This window comes from Entelurus aequoreus, linkage group LG15, assembly GCF_033978785.1.
Source record: "Entelurus aequoreus isolate RoL-2023_Sb linkage group LG15, RoL_Eaeq_v1.1, whole genome shotgun sequence".
In the NCBI taxonomy this organism is placed as follows: domain Eukaryota; kingdom Metazoa; phylum Chordata; class Actinopteri; order Syngnathiformes; family Syngnathidae; genus Entelurus; species Entelurus aequoreus.
This window is the reverse complement of record NC_084745.1, coordinates 48,284,910-48,306,968: the sequence shown is the minus strand read 5'-3', so window position 1 is coordinate 48,306,968 and position 22,059 is coordinate 48,284,910. Positions and strand designations below refer to the sequence as shown.

At 40.9% G+C, this 22,059-nt stretch overlaps 1 protein-coding gene across 1 annotated transcript in view; it reads right to left on the bottom strand.

The window, feature by feature from the left end:
• Positions 1–22,059, bottom strand: part of LOC133630323 (matrix metalloproteinase-16) — a 172,130-nt gene that overhangs the window by 15,500 nt on the left and 134,571 nt on the right. Inside the window, exon 5 of the mRNA XM_062021886.1 lies at positions 8,060–8,221. Coding sequence (XP_061877870.1) covers positions 8,060–8,221 — 162 coding nt within the window. The remainder of the gene's footprint in view (positions 1–8,059; positions 8,222–22,059) is intronic.

The following is a 22,059-nucleotide window of genomic DNA, read 5'->3' as shown; positions in this document are numbered from 1 at the left end:
AGCCATACAGGTCACACTGAGGGTGTCCGTATAAACAACTTCAACACTGTTACAAATATGCGCCACACTGTGAACCCACACCAAACAAGAATGACAAACACATTTCGGGAGAACATCCGCACCGTAACACAACAGAACAAATACCCAGAACCCCTTGCAGCACTAACTCTTCCGAGACGCTACAATATACACCCCCCACCTCAACCTCCTCATGCTCACTGTTTTTACACAACTTGAGTTGATTTATTTTGGAAAACCTTGTTACATTGTTTAATGCATCCAGCGGGGCATCACAACACAATTAGGCATAATAATGTGTTAATTCCACGACTGTATATATCGGTATCGGTTGATATCGGAATCGGTAATTAAGAGTTGGACAATATCGGAATATCGGCTAAAAAAGCCATTATCGGACATCTCTAGTCAGGATTGTACCACCTCTGCCTCAATTTGAGCCAGGAAAAACCCTGTTCTTACAAGTAGTGTTCCTCAAGGTTCCATTTGAGGTCTTCTCGTCTTCATCATTTATGCTATTTGACTGGTGGCCCGTGAGTTCAGTCCAAAAAACTTACAGGAGACTCAGAACCTTTTTGTTTAAGGTTCTTAAAAAAAAAAAACCACAACGCTGAGTTATGACTAGTTTTTTTTGCAGAAGGTATTTCAAAAAACAGCAGAGAACTTCTGTGACTCTGACAATATGAATAGAGCAAAATCAAATGTCAACCAGAGAGGACGCTGGTTCTCCGGAATACACAAAATAAAACTAATACCGAAGGCTTGGAGCATTCTGGAAATGTGGCCTTTAAAACAATTGAGTTAAATATCCCCTGCCAACTTGTGTTCCACTGACTGCCCATTGAAGTCCACAAAAGACTACCTTGCACTCTTTATGGGCCCGTTAAACACTGCACACCACATCTGATTTTTGTTGCCCTCAAGTGAAATTTGCCTATCATTCACAATCATTATGAGAGACAAGAACACACATGTCTTCTTTGGGAGGATTTTAAAGATGATAAAAAAAACGCTTCAAAAATGCGGCAAATTAGTCACCATTGTAGCATTCAAAGTCCTCTAAACAACTTCAAAACCCTCCATCAACACTGCAAATATATATATAATGTTGTAACGGACACTTTCATAACATTATGTAATATGTACAATATACACACTGCAAGTATATATATAATGTAGTAACAGACACCTTCATAACAATATGTAATATGTACAATATACACACTGCAAGTATATATATAATGTTGTAACGGACACTTTCATAACATTATGTAATATGTACAATATACACACTGCAAGTATATATATAATGTAGTAACAGACACTTTCATAACATTATGTAATATGTACAATTTACACACTGCAAGTATATATATAATGTAGTAACAGACACTTTCATAACATTATGTAATATGTACAATATACACACTGTAAGTATATATACAATGTAGTAACAGACACCTTTATAACAATATGTAATATGTACAATATACACACTGCAAGTATTTATATAATGTAGTAACCGACACCTTCATAACAATATGTAATATGTACAATATACAAACTGCAAGTATATATATAATGTAGTAACCGACACCTTCATAACAACATGTAATATGTACAATATACACACTGCAAGTATATATATAATGTAGTAACAGACACCTTCATAACAATATGTAATATGTACAATATACACACTGCAAGTATATATATAATGTAGTAACATACACCTTCATAACAATATGTAATATGTACAATATACACACTGCAAGTATATATATAATGTAGTAACAGACACTTTCATAACATTATGTAATATGTACAATATACACACTGCAAGTATATATATAATGTAGTAACAGACACCTTCATAACAATATGTAATATGCACAATAAACACACTGCAAGTATATATATAAGGTAGTAACAGACACCTTCATAACAATATGTAATATGTACAATATACACACTGCAAGTATATATATAATGTAGTCACAGACACCTTCGTAACATTATGTAATATGTACAATATACACACTGCAAGTATATATATAATGTAGTAACCGACACCTTCATAACATTATGTAATATGTACAATATACACACTGCAAGTATATATATAATGTAGTAACCGACACCTTCATAACATTATGTAATATGTACAATATACACACGTCAAGTTTTGAGAAAATGAAAGGATACGGTAACTACATACAACCATTCACACATTATATTCGTTTTATTTAAAAAACACTCACTTTTAGGGCGTTGCGACTTTTATTTTATTGTGTAGTAGTAGCGACTTCCTCTCGGTCACCTTCCTTTGTTGTCACTTTATCGAAGTGCGCATGCAAGTGACGTCGAGGCCGCATTGGGGCCACATTGGGACCACGTCGGGACCACATTGGGGGCTGTGCGCGTTTACACTGGAGTCGGACAAACATCACATGTTACTTGCAGTGTAAACAGTCAGCTGGAAAACATCCGATTGAGGCCACTTTGGCCTGCAGAGTAAAGACATCCACCATACACTCCTTTTCCTGCTCAACCTTCTACAGTACTTCGCATTGATCCCATCTCTGGAGGTCCCGCCACTGACCTTATTTAGATTCTACATGGAACGCTGCCATGTGGGAAAGGGAAAGGGGCCAATGGCTGAGGGAATAGAGAAAGATAGCTCTGAGAGAAGCTGCTGTCACTTGTCCTGCCCTTCAACTCAAGAACAAGGGAGGGTCTGGATGAAGAGAAGTCAGAACACAAGAGGGATGAGGAGAGATTTGATCGCTTGCCCAGGTCTGTCACTCCCAAAGGTACGTACCCTGGTCATGTAAACAGATGGCAGGTTCTTTTGTGTGTGTGTGTGTGTGTGTGTGTGTGCAGCCATTCATGTGACAAGCCGCTGTCATTTCAGTGGAGTGTAACTGGTCTACAGTCTCAACATCTATGAGGAACAACTCAGTCTCGTCCCACCAACTTGGATGACGAACTGAGCACGAGATGACAACAAACATCTAAATGGCTCATCTCAGAAAATCTCCAAATAAGACAAATCCAGGGTTGGACTCCCGCCAAGGCTGTACTTTGTCACCGATTCGGTTCATAACTTTTATGGACAGAATTTCTAGGCGCAGTCAGGGCGTTGAGGGGATCTGGTTTGGTGGCTGCAGGATTAGGTCTCTGCTTCTTGCAGATGACGTGGTCCTGATGGCTTCATCTGGCCAGGATCTTCAGCTCTCACTGGATCGGTTCGCAGCTGAGTCTGAAGCGACTGGGATGGGAATCAGCACCTCCAAGTCTGAGTCCATGGTTCTCGCCCGGGAAAGGGTGGAGTTGGGGAGGAGACCCTGCCCCAAGTGGAGGAGTTCAAGTACCTCGGAGTCTTGTTCCCATGGAATTGTCCAAAAATGTTTTGGTATCCTGGAGCATTCAAAGTTCCTTTCACTGGAACTAAGGGGCCAAGCCTAACTCCTGAAAAACCAACCCCACACCATAATTCCTCCTCCACCAATTTCAAATGCAGTCCGAAATGTAGCGTTCTCCTGGCAACCTCCAAACCCAAACTGGTCCATCAGATTGCCAGATGGAAAAGCGTGATTCATCAGTCCAGAGAAGGCGTCTCCACTGCTCTACAGTCCAGTGGTGATGCGCTTTACACCACCGCATCCCACGCTTTGCATTGGACTTGGTGATGTATGGCTTAGATGCAGCTGCACGGCCATGGAAACCCATTCCGTGAAGCTCTCTGCGTACTGTACGTGGGCTAATTGGAAGGTCACATGAAGTTTGGAGCTCTGTAGCAACTGACTGTGCAGAAAGTCTTTGCACTATGCGCTTCAGCATCTGCCGACCCCTCTCTGTCAGTTTACGTGGCCTACCACTTGGTGGCTGAGTTGCTGTTGTTCCCAAACTCTTCACTTTTCTTATTATAAAGTTGACTTTGGATTATTTAGGAGCAAATAAATTTCACAACTGGATTTGTTGCACAGGTGGCATCCTATGACAGTTCTACGCTGGCCCATTCTTTCACAAATGTTTCTAGAAACAGTTTCCATGCCTAAGTGCTTGAATTGAAACACCGGGCCAAGTGATTAGGACACCTGATTGTCATCATTTGGATGGGTGGCCAAATACTTTTGCCAATATAGTGTATATCAGCCAAGTTGATGGTGAGGTAAAGGAATGCTGTGTATTTATTATGGCGATAGAAAATTGATTTTGAGACATCCATATGCCTCATTACAACAACAAAATAGCAAGGAAATGTTAAAAAAATATATAAACAAATACAAAAAAACACTAAGATTTTTTTGATAGGGTGAATTAAAAAGTGAAGCTTTGACTTGGACTTGATTCAGTCCCAAATAGCTTATGTGTGACTTTCTGATACAAAAAAAATATCATATTAAAGACGCATGCTGAATTATGTTGTATAAAGTTGCTGACAAATACAAATATCAATACACTTTCGTATTTATACTGTTTGTTCCTTGTTAAAATAGATGATGCACTATTAGGATAAAAAATGGCATGAACATGTAAAAACTTCATAGTTTTGATTAGCTGAAGTTGATTACAATGTTTAAGCTATGAAAGCTTTAAAAAATATATCTAATGTACAAAACCCAAAACCTGTGAATTTGGCACGTTGTGTAAATGGTAAATAAAAATAGAATACGATGATTTGCAAATCTTTTTCAACTTATATTCAATTGAATAGACTGCAAAGACAAGATATTTAACGTTCGAACTGAGAAATTTTTTTTTTCTTTTCAAATAATTATTAACTTAGAATTTAATGGCAGCAACACATTGCAAAAAAGTTGTCACAGGGGCATGTTCACCACTGTGTTACATGGCCTTTCCTTTTAACAACACTCAGTAAACGTTTGGGAACTGAGGAGACCAACTTTTTAAGCTTCTCAGGTGGAATTCTTTCCCATTCTTGCTTGATGTACAGCTTAAGTTGTTCAACAGTCCGGGGGTCTCCGTTGTGGTATTTTAGACTTCATAATGCGCCACACATTTTCACCGGGAGACAGGTCTGGACTACAGGCAGGCCAGTCTAGTACCCGCACTCTTTAACTATGAAGCCACGCTGTTGTAACACGTGGCTTGGCATTGTCTTGCTGAAATAAGCAGGGGCGTCCATGATAACGTTGCTTGGATGGCAACATATGTTGCTCCAAAACCTTTCAGCATTAATGGTGCCTTCACAGATGTGTAAGTTACCCATGCCTTGGGCACTAATACACCCCCATACCATCACAAATGCTGGCTTTTGAGCTTTGTGCCTATACCAATCCGGATGGTTCTTTTCCTCTTCAGACCACAGAACACTTTTCCGCTTTGCATCAGTCCATCTTAGATGAGCTGGGGCCCAGCGAAGCCGGCGGTGTTTCTGGGTGTTGTTGATAAATGGCTTTCACTTTGCATAGTAGAGTTTTAACTTGCACTTACAGATGTAGCGACAAACTGTAGTTACTGACAGTGGTTTTCTGAAGTGTTCTTGAGCCCACGTGGTGATATCCTTTACATACTGATGTCGCTTTTTGATGCCGTACCGCCTGAGGGATCGAAGGTTTTGTAATATCATCGCTTGTGTGCAGTGATTTCTCCAGATTCTCTGAACCTTTTGATGATATTACGGACCGTAGATGGTGAAATCCCCGAATTCCTTGCAATAGCTGGTTGAGAAATGTTGTTCTTAAACTGTTCAACAATTTGCTCACGCATTTGTTGACAAAGTGGTGACCCTCGCCCCGTCCTTGTTTGTGAATGACTGAGCATTTCACGGAAGCTGCTTTTATACCCAATCATGGCACCCACCTGTTCCCAATTAGCCTGTTCACCTGTGGGATGTTCCAAATAAGTGTTTGATGAGCATTCCTCAACTTTCTCAGGCTTTTTTGCCACTTTTTTGAAACATGTTGCAGGCATCAAATTCCAAATGAGCTAATCTTTGCAAAAAATAAAGTTTTCCAGTTCGAACGTTAAAGGCCTACTGAAATGAATTTTTTTTATTTAAACGGGGATAGCAGATCTATTCTATGTGTCATACTTGATCATTTCGCGATATTGCCATATTTTTGCTGAAAGGATTTAGTATAGAACAACGACGATAAAGATTGCAACTTTTGGTATCTGATAAAAAAAAGGCTTGCACCTACCGGAAGTAGCGTGACGTAGTCAGTTGAACATATACGCAAAGTTCCCTATTGTTTACAATGATGGCCGCATGAAGTGAGAGAGATTCGGACCGAGAAAGCGACAATTTCCCCATTAATTTGAGCGAGGATGAAAGATTTGTGGATGAGTAAAGTGCAAGTGAAGGACTAGTGGGGAGTTGAAGCTATTCAGATAGGGAAGATGCTGTGAGAGCCGGGGGTGACCTGATATTCAGCTGGGAATGACTACAACAGTAAATAAACACAAGACATATATATACTCTATTAGCCACAACACAACCAGGCTTATATTTAATATGCCACAAATTAATCCTGCATAAAAACACCTGCGTGTTTGTTATGCTAGCTCCTAGCTCCTCTGCTAGCTCCTAGCTCCATAGAACACGCCAATACCATTCAAACACCTGATCAACACACACAATCACTCAGCCCAAAAGACCGTTTACCTAACCCAAGGTTCATAAAGCTTATATATTTTTAAAAAGTTACGTACGTGACGCGCACATACGGTCAAGTTATCGAATGTTTAGCAGCCAAGGCTGCATACTCACGGTACCTGATATTCAGCTGGGAATGACTACAACAGTAAATAAACACAAGACATATATATACTCTATTAGCCACAACACAACCAGGCTTATATTTAATATGCCACAAATTAATCCTGCATAATAACACCTGCGTGTTTGTTATGCTAGCTCCTAGCTCCTCTGCTAGCTCCTAGCTCCATAGAACACGCCAATACAATTCAAACACCTGATCAACACACACAATCACTCAGCCCAAAAGACCGTTCACCTAACCCAAGGTTCATAAAGCTTATATATTTTTAAAAAGTACCGTACGTGACGCGCACGTACGGTACGGTACGTGTTATGCTAGCTCCTAGCTCCTCTGCTAGCTCCTAGCTCCATAGAACACGCCAATACAATTCAAACACATGATCAACACACACAATCACTCAGCCCAAAAGACCGTTCACCTAACCCAAGGTTCATAAAGCTTATATATTTAAAAAAAGTTACGTACATACGCAAAAAAAAGCCAAAGCTGCATACTCACAGTAGCACGTCTGCGTCTTTGTCATCCAAATCAAAGTAATCCTGGTAAGAGTCTGTGTTGTCCCAGTTCTCTACAGGCGTCTGTGTATCCAAATCAAAAGTCCTCCTGTTTAGAGTCTCTGTTATCCGAGTTCTTCCATCTTGACTGCATCTTTCGGGAATGTAAACAAAGAAGCGCCGGCTGTGTACTGTTGTGGCTGACTACGTTCGAAAAATACGTCCATTTCGCACCGACAACTTTCTTCTTTGCTTGCTCGGCTTCCTTCTCCATAATGCAATGAACATGATTGAAACAGATTCACGAACACAGATGTCCAGAATACTGTGGAATTATGAAATGAAAACAGAGCTTTTTCGTAACGGCTTCAATGTGGAAGGCATACCCGTGTTCGTCGGGCTACGTCACACGCATACGTCATCCTCAGAGGCGTTTCGAACCGGAAGTTTAGCGGCAAATTTAAAATGTCACTTTATAAGTTAACCCGGCCGTATTGGCATGTGTTATAATGTTAAGATTTCATCATTGATATATAAACTATCAGACTGCGTGGTCGGTAGTAGTGGGTTTCAGTAGGCCTTTAAGTATCTTGTCTTTGCAGTCTGTTCAATTGAATATAAGTTGAAAAGGATTTGCAAATCATTGTTTTCTGTTTTTATTTACCATTTACACAACGTGGCAACTTCACTGGTTTTGGGGTGTGTATACTATAGTAATTAGTACTTTTTTTTTGTATGTTCTGCTATGTGGACCCTGTGTAGGGTTAAGTATTGCTATCAAAGATCTGGACTCACCATAAATCTTCTGGATACCCTGCAGGTCGTCCAGAGGTAGTTTGAAGTTCTCAGTGTCCATGTACTGGTAGAAAGGAGCCATGATGGCCGTGGGGTCGTTGGAGTGTTCCAGTCCCAGCGCGTGGCCAAGTTCATGGACCGCGACCAGGAACAAGTCATTCCCTGGAAATATGATGGGAGACAAAAAAAAGAGGGAAAGAGAGAGTCATTCCTGGATTCAAATGTAAACCTGTTTGGAGCATAGTGTTCACATGTAGAGCTTTTGGATATGGGAAAGTCAAGGAGACGGATCATTCTGGTAGCTTTGCTCTGATGACAAAGAACCAAGGGGAAGTGATCCAAAGAAAGTGAACATGGATGTATAGTTTGGACACGATCATGCTAGCCACTCGTTGACGGTGTGCACGACACAGAAACAACATTGTAATTAGTGTGCAGTTATGGTTGACCCACACAAGTCTGAACTTTTCACTCTGACTTTTGTGGTCGACAGCCAACCCTCACACATATAATTTGGATTTCTTACCACCCCTGCCAACAGTGGCCTGACTACCCTTAACGTAGAGTGCATCACACGGTACAAGCCATAAAAGGACAGATTTATCGAGAACGTGGGTGCCTGAAACTGTCGGCCTCCGTGGGCCCAAGTGAAATTAAATGTGCCAAACACAGCAATTTTAAGCATGAAACACAAATAACCAAAAAGTTTCAATATTTAGTACCGATATCAATGATAGATGACAAATCGTTAAAGGCCTACTGAAACCCACTACTACCGACCACGCAGTCTGATAGTTTATATATCAATGATGAAATCTTAACATTGCAACACATGCCAATACGGCCGGGTTAACTTATAAAGTGCAATTTTAAATTTCCCGCTAAACTTCCGGTTGAAAACGTCTATGTATGATGACGTATGCGCGTGACGTCAATGGTTGAAACGGAAGTATTCGGACACCATTGTATCCAATACAAAAAGCTCTGTTTTCATCGCAAAATTCCACAGTATTCTGGACATCTGTGTTGGTGAATCTTTTGCAATTTGTTTAATGAACAATGAAGACTGCAAAGAAGAAAGTTGTAGGTGGGATCGGTGTATTAGCGGCTGGCTGCAGCAACACAACCAGGAGGACTTTGACTTGGATAGCAGACGCGCAAGCCGACGCTAGCCGCCGACCGCACGGATGATCGGGTGAAGTCCTTCGTCCTTCCGTCTATCGCTGGAACGCAGGTGAGCACGGGTGTTGAAGAGCAGATGAGGGCTGGCTGGTGTAGGTGGAGCGCTAATGTTTTTATCATAGCTCTGTGAGGTCCCGTTGCTAAGTTAGCTTCAATGGCGTCGTTAGCAACAGCATTGTTAAGCTTCGCCAAGCTGGGAATTATTAACCGTGTAGTTACATGTCCATGGTTTAATAGTATTGTTGATCTTCTGTCTATCCTTCCAGTCAGGGGTTTATTTATTTTGTTTCTATCTGCATTTGAGCCCGATGCTATCACGTTAGCTCCGTAGCTAAAGTGCTTCACCGATGTATTGTCGTGGGGATAAAAGTCACTGTGAATGTCCATTTCGCGTCCTCGACTCTCATTTTCAAGAGGATATAGTATCCGAGGTGGTTTAAAATACAAATCCGTGATCCACAATAGAAAAAGGAGAAAGTGTGGAATCCAATGAGCCAGCTTGTACCTAAGTTACGGTCAGAGCGAAAAAAGATACGTCCTGCACTGCACTCTAGTCCTTCACTCTCACTTTCCTCATCCATGAATCTTTCATACTCACTCAAGTTAATGGGGTAATCGTCGCTTTCTCGGTCCAAATCTCTCTCGCTGCATTGTAAAAAATGGGAAAATGTGAGGAGTCCTTCCTCCGGGGACGTCACGCTACTTCCGGTATAGGCAAGGCTTTTTTTTTATCAGCGACCAAAAGTTGCGACCTTTATCGTCGTCGTTCTCTACTAAATCCTTTCAGCAAAAATATGGCAATATCGCGAAATGATCAAGTATGACACATAGAATGGATCTGCTATCCCCGTTTAAATAAAAACATGTCATTTCAGTAGGCCTTTAAGAGAGCTATTTAGCCTTGCGAACATTCCATCAATGATTGTGTGAACGTTTAAGGTGTCCCAAACTTTTTCACTACCGATACGATGGTGATCTGATCCGATATCAGCAGGAATTATACATACTCTCATCATTTTGTAGCGTGGAATGTTAGAAAAAGTTTGATCACGTGAAATGAGTCAAACAGAGAACAATGATAGGTATGAAAAACACGAACCTATTTACTGTATTAATGACCGTCTGGAATTGACTTAATCCGTCTTTAAATTGAATTGGAATGGTAATTAATTTTGGCGACGACTAATGATCACAAAAATAAATTAGGTTGAGCTCATAAGTTGAATGATGTGGATCCTGGATACTGCTTTGTAGACTTTGTATGTACGTATAAGTCAGGGGTGTCCAAACTTTTTCCACTGAGGGCCACACACTGAAAAATCAAAGCAAGCGGGGGCCATTTTGATATTTTTTACATTTAGGCCTCCACTCAGGCTTGATCCCGGGGACCCCAAAGGGTTTTGGTCAAAAAAATATAAAATATGTGTCATTATTCAGTATTATTATTTGTATTATTATTATTCAAGTTTTAAATCAACACGAGGTATATCTATCTGTCAATATAACGTTTTTAAAGATTTAAGTTCTATGCTCGTTTTGACAAAGAAACCCTGTTTTTTTATGGAAAAAAAAAAAAAAAAAAGCAATATTTTCACCCAATAAAACTTTTAAGTGGAATATTTGAGATTATATAATAATGGGAGCCTTAAAAAAGGTCAATAACTCATAACACCATCGATTTTAATTCATTATTATTTTTTGAGCAATGACACTTAAAAACAAATCCCACTAAAATTATTGGGGATCCAAAAAGGTCCTACTCATTAAAGTGTTAAAAAAATAAATTATAATTTTGTTTTACTGTTTACTTATAACACAATAATCTTGAGATCAACTTCAGATCTATCAGTCAATTATACGTTTTTTATGTTTTTTTGTTTGTTCGTTTTAGGCCCTTCTTTAAAAAAAAACAGCTCAGTTTTTTATATGGCAAACACAAAATATGCAACATTTTCCCCAAAAAATATCTCAAAGTGGAATATTTAATGTGACGTAATTGGAGCCTTGGATAGGTCAATAATTCATAATGACACTGATTTTGATTCATATTATTTTTTAAAGAAAGAAACAGCCTGCAAGGCAGTTTTGTGTTATTAGAGTAAACATTGCTACATTTTCTTGTTACATTTCACCTGTTTGCGCTTTTATACCACTTTTTATGTTTTTTTATTTTTTTCAATCGTATTTTTAAAATGTGCCGCGGGGCTGTTAAAAAATGACCGCACTTTGGACACCCCTGGTATAAGTCATATGCAACTATATTTATTTCATACTTGTTGATATTGACAAATGTGCGGTTTTAGAATGCAATGTTATTCAAGTAAGGACACTGATTACGTATATCTAGCTTCAGTGCTATTGTGTGCTTAGCCGTTGTGTAGCTCACGCATAGTAGCCTATAAACTACCATGGTTACCTTCTGTAAAGGACCTGACTGATATTGATATTGGACCGATACGTGCTATCGACGTCAGATCGAGGCACCCCGAGTGAGCTTAAAAGGTCAGTAGGAATACCGTATTTTTCAAACTATAAGGCGCACTTAAAATATATATAAATATATAAGTGCGCCTTATGTACGGAATCATTTTGCTTGTGCTTACCGACCTCGAAGCTATTTTATTTGGTACATGGTGAAATGATAAGTGTAACCAGTAGATGGCAGTCACACATAAGAGATACCTGTAGACTGCAATATGACTCAAGTAAACAACACCAACATTTTATATGTTATATTGAAAATATATAACATTACACACGGCGCTCAAAAATCTATCAAAATGTTTTAGTACGACTTTGGTAAGCTATGAAGCCACACCGCTTGATGGATTGTACTGTGCTTCAACATAGGAGTATTATTATGGTGTGTGTATAAGGTAAGACATATTCGTTTTGTTTCGCAATATTATGCAAAAGCAACTTTTCTTACCTTCTGGTACCTGCTGATTTGTATTTGGGATCTGCATAAGTCCTGAAAATCTGCGTGCCTTTGCCTTTGTAGTCGATAAGCTTCTTCTTTTTCCTCTATCTTCTTGTTATGGGACATTCCTCCTACGCTGTTGCCATTTCTAATATAAAGTAGTGTAAAGTTCTTACTTATATCTGTCAGTAAACTCGCCATGGAAGCGCTAAAACATACCGGTGTAGTGAGTTTACATTATTCACCCAAGGAACTTTAGGTATTAGAGAGTTCCGGTCGGACGGTTTTTCACGGGACACATTTCCAGCCTTGTTGTTGCACTAGTGAGCCACGGATGAGGAGACGCTGCTCCGTTATTGATTGAAGTAAAGTGTGAATGTCATTAAAACAGTTAGCTCCATCTTTTGACACTTCTTCCACTCCCGTCCTTGCACGCTACACCGCTACAACAAAGATGACGGGGAAAAGACGCTACGGAAGGTGAGCCACGTAAATAAGACCGCCCACAAAACGGAGAATCCAGAAGCGACTGTCAGAAAGCGGCTTGAAGATGATCTGTAAAACAGAATCTATGGAACATTTTGACCAAAGAACCACCACAGCCCCCGGTCTCCACTTTGGGCAACCCTGATCTAGAACGTATGATCAAGTCTATCTAACCTGCAAGGCTTTCAAAATAACACTGTTGCTATATCTGGGAAGCCATTTCTAGAATCAGTCAACTTCAAAAGAGAGCAGTTCTTTGGAGTCATGTGGACTTCCAATGATGTTCACATGCTCTTCTGTTTGTAGCTTCCTCATTCCCATGTCTACTATTCTTCTCATGGATCCAAGAGGCTACAAATATACTACAAATCTTTCACATACATGATGCATCGTCACAGTGAAACAGCAATGGACTTCTAAGGAAGAATATATCGTTGGCAAACCCGTTGTTTGGAAAATCACAACATAACTTGTTATCTTTACACGTTTAATTTTCGGACCAGCACTGCGTCTTTCACCAACAAGGCTTGGCAGTTGTCGAAAACATTTTAAAGAAAGGTGAAAGTATTTTTTTTAAATGTGGGAATTATTGGGAAATTGTAACACTGAACACGTGTCTAGGGACTTTGTTGAAAGCAAATAAAGAGAGATGGGAGAAAGAACGAAGAGTAATGGCTCAGTGGTTTTAGAATCAGCTATGCAGGAAATGTCACATTGCTCTGCTGCCAAAGACAATTCCTAAGGATGGCAATAGAAGGATCCAATGGCCTCGTTTACACTGCACACCAAATCTGATTCTTTTTGTCCTCAAGTGACACTGATCTGATTTTTCTTGCCAGTCTTAACACTGCAAAGTGCTTCAAATCGGATCTTTCGGCATCAGTATTCAGGCCACACCAGGAGTAGTCCTGAATCCGACTGGAATCTGATCTTTTCAAATGTGACTTTAGTCTAAACCAGACCTGGGCAAGTTTTAAAGGTGTCCCAAACTTTTTCACTACCGATACGATGGTGATCTGATCCGATATCAGCAGAATGATACATACTTTTATCATTTTGTAGTGTCGAATGTTACAAAAAGTTTGATCAAGTGAAATTAGTCAAACAGAGAACAATGGTCGGTGTGCTCCAAAGGGCTTCAAATCGAATCTTTTGGCATCAGATTCAGGCCACACCAGGGGTAGTCCTGAATACGACTGGAATCTGATCTTTCAAATGTGATTTTAGTCTAAAACAAACCTGGGCAAATTTTAATGGTGTCCCAAACCTTTTCACTACCGATACGATGGTGACCTGATCCGATATCAGCAGGAATTATACATACTTTTATCATTTTGTAGTGTCGAATGTTAGAAAAAGTTTGATCAAGTGAAATTAGTCAAACAGAGAACAATGGTAGGGAAAAGTTTGGGACACCATAAACGCTCACACAATCATTGATGGAATGTTCGCAAGGCTAACTAACTGGCTAACGATTCAGAGAACAATGATCGGTATGAACCAAGGGTTTCAAATCTGATCTTTTGCATCAGATTCAGGCCACACCAGGAAGTAGTCCTGAATCCGACTGGAATCTGATCTTTTGGTGGCCATGGATGAAGTGCTGGCTGTCCAGAGTCGGGACCCGGGGTGGACCGCTCGCCTATGCATCGGTTGGAGACATCTCTGCGCTGCTGACCCGTCTCCGCTCGGGATGGTCTCCTGCTGGGCCCACTATGAACTGGACTCTCCCTATTATGTTAGATACACTATGAACTGGACTCTCACTATTATGTTAGATCCACTATGGACTGGACTCTCACTATTATGTTAGATTCACTATGGACTGGACTCTCACTATTATGTTAGATCCACTATGGACTGGACTCTCACTATTATGTTAGATTCACTATGGACTGGACTCTCACTATTATGTAGATCCACTATGGACTGGACTCTCACTATTATGTTAGATCCACTATGGACTGGACTCTCACTATTATGTTAGATTCACTATGGACTGGACTCTCACTATTATGTTAGATTCACTATGAACTGGACTCTCACTATTATGTTAGATCCACTATGGACTGGACTCTCACTATTATGTTAGATCCACTATGGACTGGACTCTCACTATTATGTTAGATCCACTATGAACTGGACTCTCACTATTATGTTAGATTCACTATGGACTGGACTCTCACTATTATGTTAGATTCACTATGGACTGGACTCTCACTATTATGTTAGATCCACTATGAACTGGACTCTCACTATTATGTTAGATTCACTATGGACTGGACTCTCACTATTATGTTAGATTCACTATGGACTGGACTCTCACTATTATGTTAGATTCACTATGGACTGGACTCTCACTATTATGTTAGATCCACTATGAACTGGACTCTCACTATTATGTTAGATTCACTATGGACTGGACTCTCACTATTATGTTAGATTCACTATGGACTGGACTCTCACTATTATGTTAGATCCACTATGAACTGGACTCTCACTATTATGTTAGATTCACTATGGACTGGACTCTCACTATTATGTTAGATTCACTATGGACTGGACTCTCACTATTATGTTAGATCCACTATGGACTGGACTCTCACTATTATGTTAGATCCACATCCTCTCTAAGGTTTCTCATAGTCATTCACATCAACGTCCCACTGGGTTGTGAGTTTTTCCTTGCCCGTATGTGGGCTCTGTACCGCGGATGTCGTTGTGGCTTGTGCAACCCTTTGAGACACTTGTGATTTAGGGCTATATAAATAAACATTGATTGATTGATTGGTTGATTGATTGATTTCAAAGGTGACTTTAGTCTAAACCAGACCTGGGCAAAATAAGGCCCGGGGGCCGCATGCGGCCCGTTAAGCTTTTCAATCTGGCCCGCCGGACATTACCAAATATATTTTTGTATGTCTTTAAGATGGAAAGTGTAGCTGCCATTATGATGTGCAGTGATGTTTTCTAATGACCGTAAGTCTTGAACTATACAAAGTAGTTCAATGGTTGGAATCTGGGCTTTTGCATGATATACTAGTTACTATGGTCATCTAATTAGTTACTATGGTAATCTAATTAGTTACTATGGTAATCTAAGTCACAGCAGCTGTCAGGGTCAGACGTGGAAGGAGATTTTTACAACAAAGTTCTAAAGCTTAGTGATATATCCGATTGTAGTTTTTTGTTTACCCTTCGCGTTTGCGGTATTGCTCGGTTGGTAGCGCGGCCGTGCCAGCAACTTAAGGCTTCCAGGTTCGATCCCCGCTTCCGCCATCCTAGTCACTGCCGTTGTGTCCTTGGGCAAGACACTTTACCCACCTGCTCCCAGTGACACCCACACTGGTTTAAATGTAAATTAGATATTGGGTTTCACTATGTAAAGCGCTTTGAGTCACTAGAGAAAAGTGCTATATAAATATAATTCACTTCATATTTCGCTGTTTGTTGCATTTTTGTTGCGTTTCGCTTGATTGGAACATATGTCGATCGAGGTGGGGTGGGGGGGGGGGGTGTGACGTTCATATGTTGTCAATATTCAGTGTTTTATCGTTCATAGTTAATATTGTAAATAACACATTCTGTCATAACGTTTTTAGCATTGAACCAGACATTATTGTGAGGTTTTGTATTATTTTATTTTAATGATTAGTCTACCAATCGTTAAATTAATCGTTGACTAATCCACTATCAAAGTCATGGTTAGTTAAAGGCCTACTGAAATTTTTTTTTTTTTTTAAACGGGGATAGCAGATCCATTCTATGTGTCATACTTGATAATTTTGCGATATTGCCATATTTTTGCTGAAAGGATTTAGTAGAGAACATCGACGATAAAGTTCGCAACTTTTGGTCGCTGATAAAAAAAAGCCTTGCCTGTACCGGAAGTAGCGTGGCGTCGCAGGTTGAAGGACACCTCACATTTCCCCATTGTTTACACCAGCAGCGAGAGCGATTCGGACCGAAAAAGCGACGATTACCCTATTAATTTGAGCGAGGATGAAAGATTTGTGGATGAGGAACGTCAGAGTGAAGGACTAGAGTGCAGTGCAGGACGTATCTTTTTTCGCTCTGACTGTAACTTAGGTACAAGGGCTCATTGGATTCCACACTTTCTCCTTTTTCTATTGTGGATCACGGATTTGTATTTTAAACCACCTCGGATACTATATCCTCTTGAAAATGAGAGTCGAGAACGCGAAATGGACATTTACAGTGACTTTTATCTCCACGACAATACATCGGTGAAGCACTTTAACTACGGAGCAAACGTGATAACATCGTGCTTAACTGCATATAGAAACAGACGAAATAAGCCCCTGACTGGAAGGATAGACAGAAGATCAACAATACTACTATCAGGAGACACCGAACCAAACACTGGACCTGTAACTACACGGTTAATGCTGTGCCGCCTGTCGAAGCCTAGCAATGCTGTTGCTAATGACGCCATTGAAGCTAACTTAGCTACGGGACCTCGTCAGAGCTATGATAAAAACATTATCGCTCCACCTACACCAGCTCTCATCTGCTCATCAACACCCGTGCTCACCTGCGTTCCAGCGATCGACGGCGCGACGAAGGACTTCACCCGATCATCGATGCGGCTAGTGTCGGATAGCGCGTCTGCTATCCAACTCAAAGTCCTCCTGGTTGTGTTGCTGCATCCAGCCGCTAATACACCAATCCCACCTACAGCTTTCTTCTTTGCAGTCTCCATTGTTCATTAATAATAATAATAATAATACCTGGGATTTATATAGCGCTTTTCTAAGTACTCAAAGCCGCTTTACATGTTAAAAACACATCATTCATTCACACCTGGTGGTGGTAAGCTACTTTCGTAGCCACAGCTGCCCTGGGACAAATTGCAAAAGATTCACCAACACAGATGTCCAGAATACTGTGGAATTTTGCGATGAAAACAGAACTGTTTGTATTGTGATACAATGTGTCCAAATACTTCCGTTTCAACCATCGACGTCACGCGCATACGTCATCATACATAGACGTTTTCAACCGGAAGTTCCCCGGGAAATTTAAAATTGCACTTTATAAGTTAACCCGGCCGTATTGGCATGTGTTGCAATGTTAAGATTTCATCATTGATATATAAACTATCAGACTGCGTGGTCGCTAGTAGTGGCTTTCAGTAGGCCTTTAAAGCCCTAAATGAAAATATAAAACGGCGAGGATAACTATGGTTTGAAACAAAACAATGTTATCGACACGGGGAAAAAAACAAAAACAAGCTCAAGCTCCGAACGGTCACTTTTCACAAGATATGTTGCTGCAATCAAAAAAAAAGATGGAAGTGATGAACGATACAACCTTAACCCTCAACCTTGGTGTTTAATGACATGGCCTTCAGTTATAAGAGGGACCATACCTCAAAACCAGAAGCGCGGACAGGAAAACAGCAGGAGTGGAGCGTCGATAACAAAAACAGTGGCGGGAGCATCTAACCAATGGTATCAGGAGACATCAAGGTTGCATCTAATTCTAAAGCTGGAAGTCGAGACAATGAATAATGGCGAGGAAGGGCGTTAGCATAAGATGGACGGTCAGGGATAGCTTTCAGTGGTTGCAGTAAAGCAAACAGGGATTAGAAACCTCGACCTGCTCTTGTGTCCATCATTTACACGCACATGACACTACTGCAGCTTCTACAGCCCACATGGCTGCGGGGCGGCACACGCCATGTGGGGATACAAGCTCCCGACACGCAAGATAAACATTCACAGACCCTCAAATCAAGTAAACGACCCTGGACAACGCTGGCTGTCTAATTGCGGTAATAGGTTGCCAGTGCAAGACCCTGAAGGCCTGTAGCCCCTCCGTTAACTAGCTAGTCACGATAGTTTGCTCAATGCATGATGCTTGGAGCCAACAAAAATGTAGCAAGACCTCATGGACTCATACGGACAACCAGCTACACTTTGGCGGTGGAGGGGGACTAAATTTAATAGTCTTGGAATGAAGCGATTGTCTTGCCGCTGTCTCCCCCCCCCCCCCCCCCCCCCCATTCAACATGTACAGACGTAGCGTTATATACCGTTCAGTTTGTTGCTTTAAAACGAAACGAGGAAAAACAAAAGTATGTTGTCGTCTTAACGAGCCGTTTTATTCACAACTTTACAACTAATCCAAGTGTGAACTGCTAGCCTCAAACACGTACACAGAATGTCGTAACATGAAGACATAAAAAGCACAGAACAGCTCCATTTCAGAAAGAGAGGTAAAACAAAAGTAGTGAACTGAAGAAAAAAGTGATAAATACAAACCCCAAAACCAGTGAAGTTGGCACGTTGTGTAAATGGTAAATAAAAACAGAATACAATGATTTGCAAATCCTTTTCAACTTATATTCAATTGAATAGACTGCAAAGACAAGATACTTAACGTTGGAACTGGTAAACGTTATTTTTTTTTGCAAATATTAGCTCATTTGGAATTTCATGCCTGCAACATGTTTCAAAAAAGCTGGCACAAGTGGCAAAAAAGACCGAAAAAGTTGAGGAATGCTCATCAAACACTTATTTGGAACATCCTACAGGTGAACAGGCTAATTGGGAACAGGTGGGTGCCATGATTGGGTATAAAAGTAGATTCCATGAAATGCTCAGTCATTCACAAACAAGGATGGGGCGAGGGTCACCACTTTGTCAACAAATGCCTGAGCAAATTGTTTAAGAACAACATTTCTCAACCATCTGTTGCAAGGAATTAAGGGATTTCACCATCTACGGTCCTGATTATCATCAAAAGGTTCAAAGAATCTGGAGAAATCACTGCACGTAAGCGGCAAGGCTGAAAACCAACATTGAATGTTTTTGCAATGTGTTGCTGCCATTAAATTCTAAGTTAATGACTACTTGCACACAAAAAAATATAATTAAATATCTTGTCTTTGCAGTCTATTCAATTGAAGTTGAAAAGGATTCGCAAATCATTGTATTCTGTTTTTATTTACGGATTACACAACGTGCCAACTTCATTGGTTTTGGGTTTTGTATATACCATGATCACATTGGACAAACAAAAATGCACAGTGCAGTGAGTAAACTCCTCCAAAAGATGGCGCCATAGCACAAACAACAACACACCTTTCAGTTTATTTTAGGTTCTGCGCATGTCAAAGTAAAGTATTTAGTTTTAAAGGTGCGATGCATGAGAATTCCCGTCATAATCAGATAGGCTCAGGAACACTTCAGCAACCCACTGTCAGTAACTACAGGGAGGGGTCCAGACTGAGTCCAAGGAAAAAACCTCACATAGCATAGCACACATAAACATGATACATATAATCACAACAACTTGCAACAGAGGGGGGGGATTTGGGGCCCTGGAGGCCGGCTGCCACTATAAAGCGCTACTCAGCCGTCCATAATCCCGAAGAGGAATTAAGCAGTGGTGAAGGCGTTGATTGGGGAAGGGGCGGGTGCGTGCATGTATGGCCAATTAACTTGGGTGAGATGTTGAAATGTTTTTGTGGACTGGGGTCGTACTCAAAGTTCGACACCAGGTGTTATTGAAAAAAGGAAGGTCAAAAGCGTCCATCGTTGAGGAGTCCTCTGGGGAGTTCTTCAGAACGGCCTGTTCCTGCGTCAAGGCCATTCGAGGGAGTCAAATCGTAGATTAGGATGTTGTTTTCTTCGAGCAGTCAAAACAATGACTTGCCTGCTCTGTGTCCGTGCTGGTTCTCTCAAATTCAATTTAATTCTCCTTCTCAGCAAGCTTCTCCATGATGAGATCCATTTTGCGATTCAGATCAGAAATCGCCACAGTCTGTGTTCCCACAGCCCGACCCAATCCTTCCATTGCGACGAACAGCCGTTGGGCTCCTTGAGTGGCTGCCATCGTCTTCCGAATTTGACGATACACCAGAGCAATGCCCAGCTCAATCAGCAGGTGCCCCGCGATCACGGTTCCAAATAGGTAGATGTCTTCCACGTCCTCGATGGAAAGGACTGAGAGGCACATGGTTCTCCATTTATCCCAGGAGTCTCTCACGTACCCCGCAGCAATGGTTCCATCAGGGCAGCCAGGCTCCCCAGAACCTCTTTTCCTTGTCGAAAAGACTATGTCAATTGCGTCGAGAGTCCAGCTGGTCATATCCAGTTTAGATTTGAGGACAGCGCAAAGAAAGAGGCTTCAAAAAAGTTCAGACAGGACAAAACGAAGAAAGCAAACAGGGAAGGAGGGAGCGGAGAAAAATGCGACCGCCCTCACCAAGAGGCAAGACAGAAAGATTTTTGGTCCAGTATGGCTCTTTCAACATTTTGGGTTGCTGACCCCTGGATTAAAGAAATGTTGTCCATGAACATGTGGCTGCTGAAGTCAAAACATTCAACAAAATCCCTGCAGCAGCTCTGTTAGGATAAGAGTAAAGAAAGAATCAAAGTATAAATGTGCATAAAAACAGGAAAACAATGATAAAAAACATGAATTATTGCCCATTCTTCTGTCTCTGGCCATAGTCACAGGTAAACGTGTTTGAGCTTCAAATCAAGTCAACAATCGCTTAAGTGGATGTGAGTCAGCCAAGTCCGAGAGGCGTCGACATAAAGTGTTCCAGTTTATTCCGAGCTCACCGCTTCGGTCGGTCTCGGCGGTAACGTAAATGTTCTCAGAGTTGGGCTTCACCAATTCCCCTAAGAAGCTTCACCCCTGACAGTTTGCTTGGAGAACTGGTCCTGTTCCACACAGCCACAACGCCAAAGGGCGGTAATTGCATTTGCAACTTTTGTTTTTTTCTGGAAATACTTGAGAAAGGCTGTTCTCGCCACGATAGCGAGGCTTTACAACGGCAAGAACACTAAGTGCTTCGCCTGAAAGTAACTGAATAAGTCAATCATACCGTTGTATAGCGTTTCACACTTCCCGGCACTGGCTGAAATCCTCAAAATGAAGAAGAGGAGAGCGATAAAGCTCCAACCAGGATGGTGTTCACATAAATTACATTGGATGGGGCTTTCCTGGGCCTGTTATCAGAAGTCAGAGTGTTCTTTATGTGAGAAGAGTTCAAGAGCACACTGTTCAGCTATGGCAAGGGTCGACAACCCAAAATGTTGAAAGAGCCATATTGGAACAAAAATAGAAAAATCTGTCTGGAGCCGCAAAAAATTAAAAGCCTTATATACAATCGCGTTTAAAAGTTTACATACACTTGTAAAAAACATAATGTCATGGCTAGGGATGATACTCGAAACCGGTTTTCCCGGTTGTTCGATAAGAAAAGAACCGAGTCCTCGGACTCGAATCCCTTTTTGAGAACCGGTACCCGTTATCGAGACCACTATAGTAAAGAAAAAGAGTTGGGTCTTTATTCGAATCCCTCAGAACGAATCCCGTCCCGACCAGAAATGCTCCGTGTGACATCACAAGAAATGACGTCACGTAGCTCAGT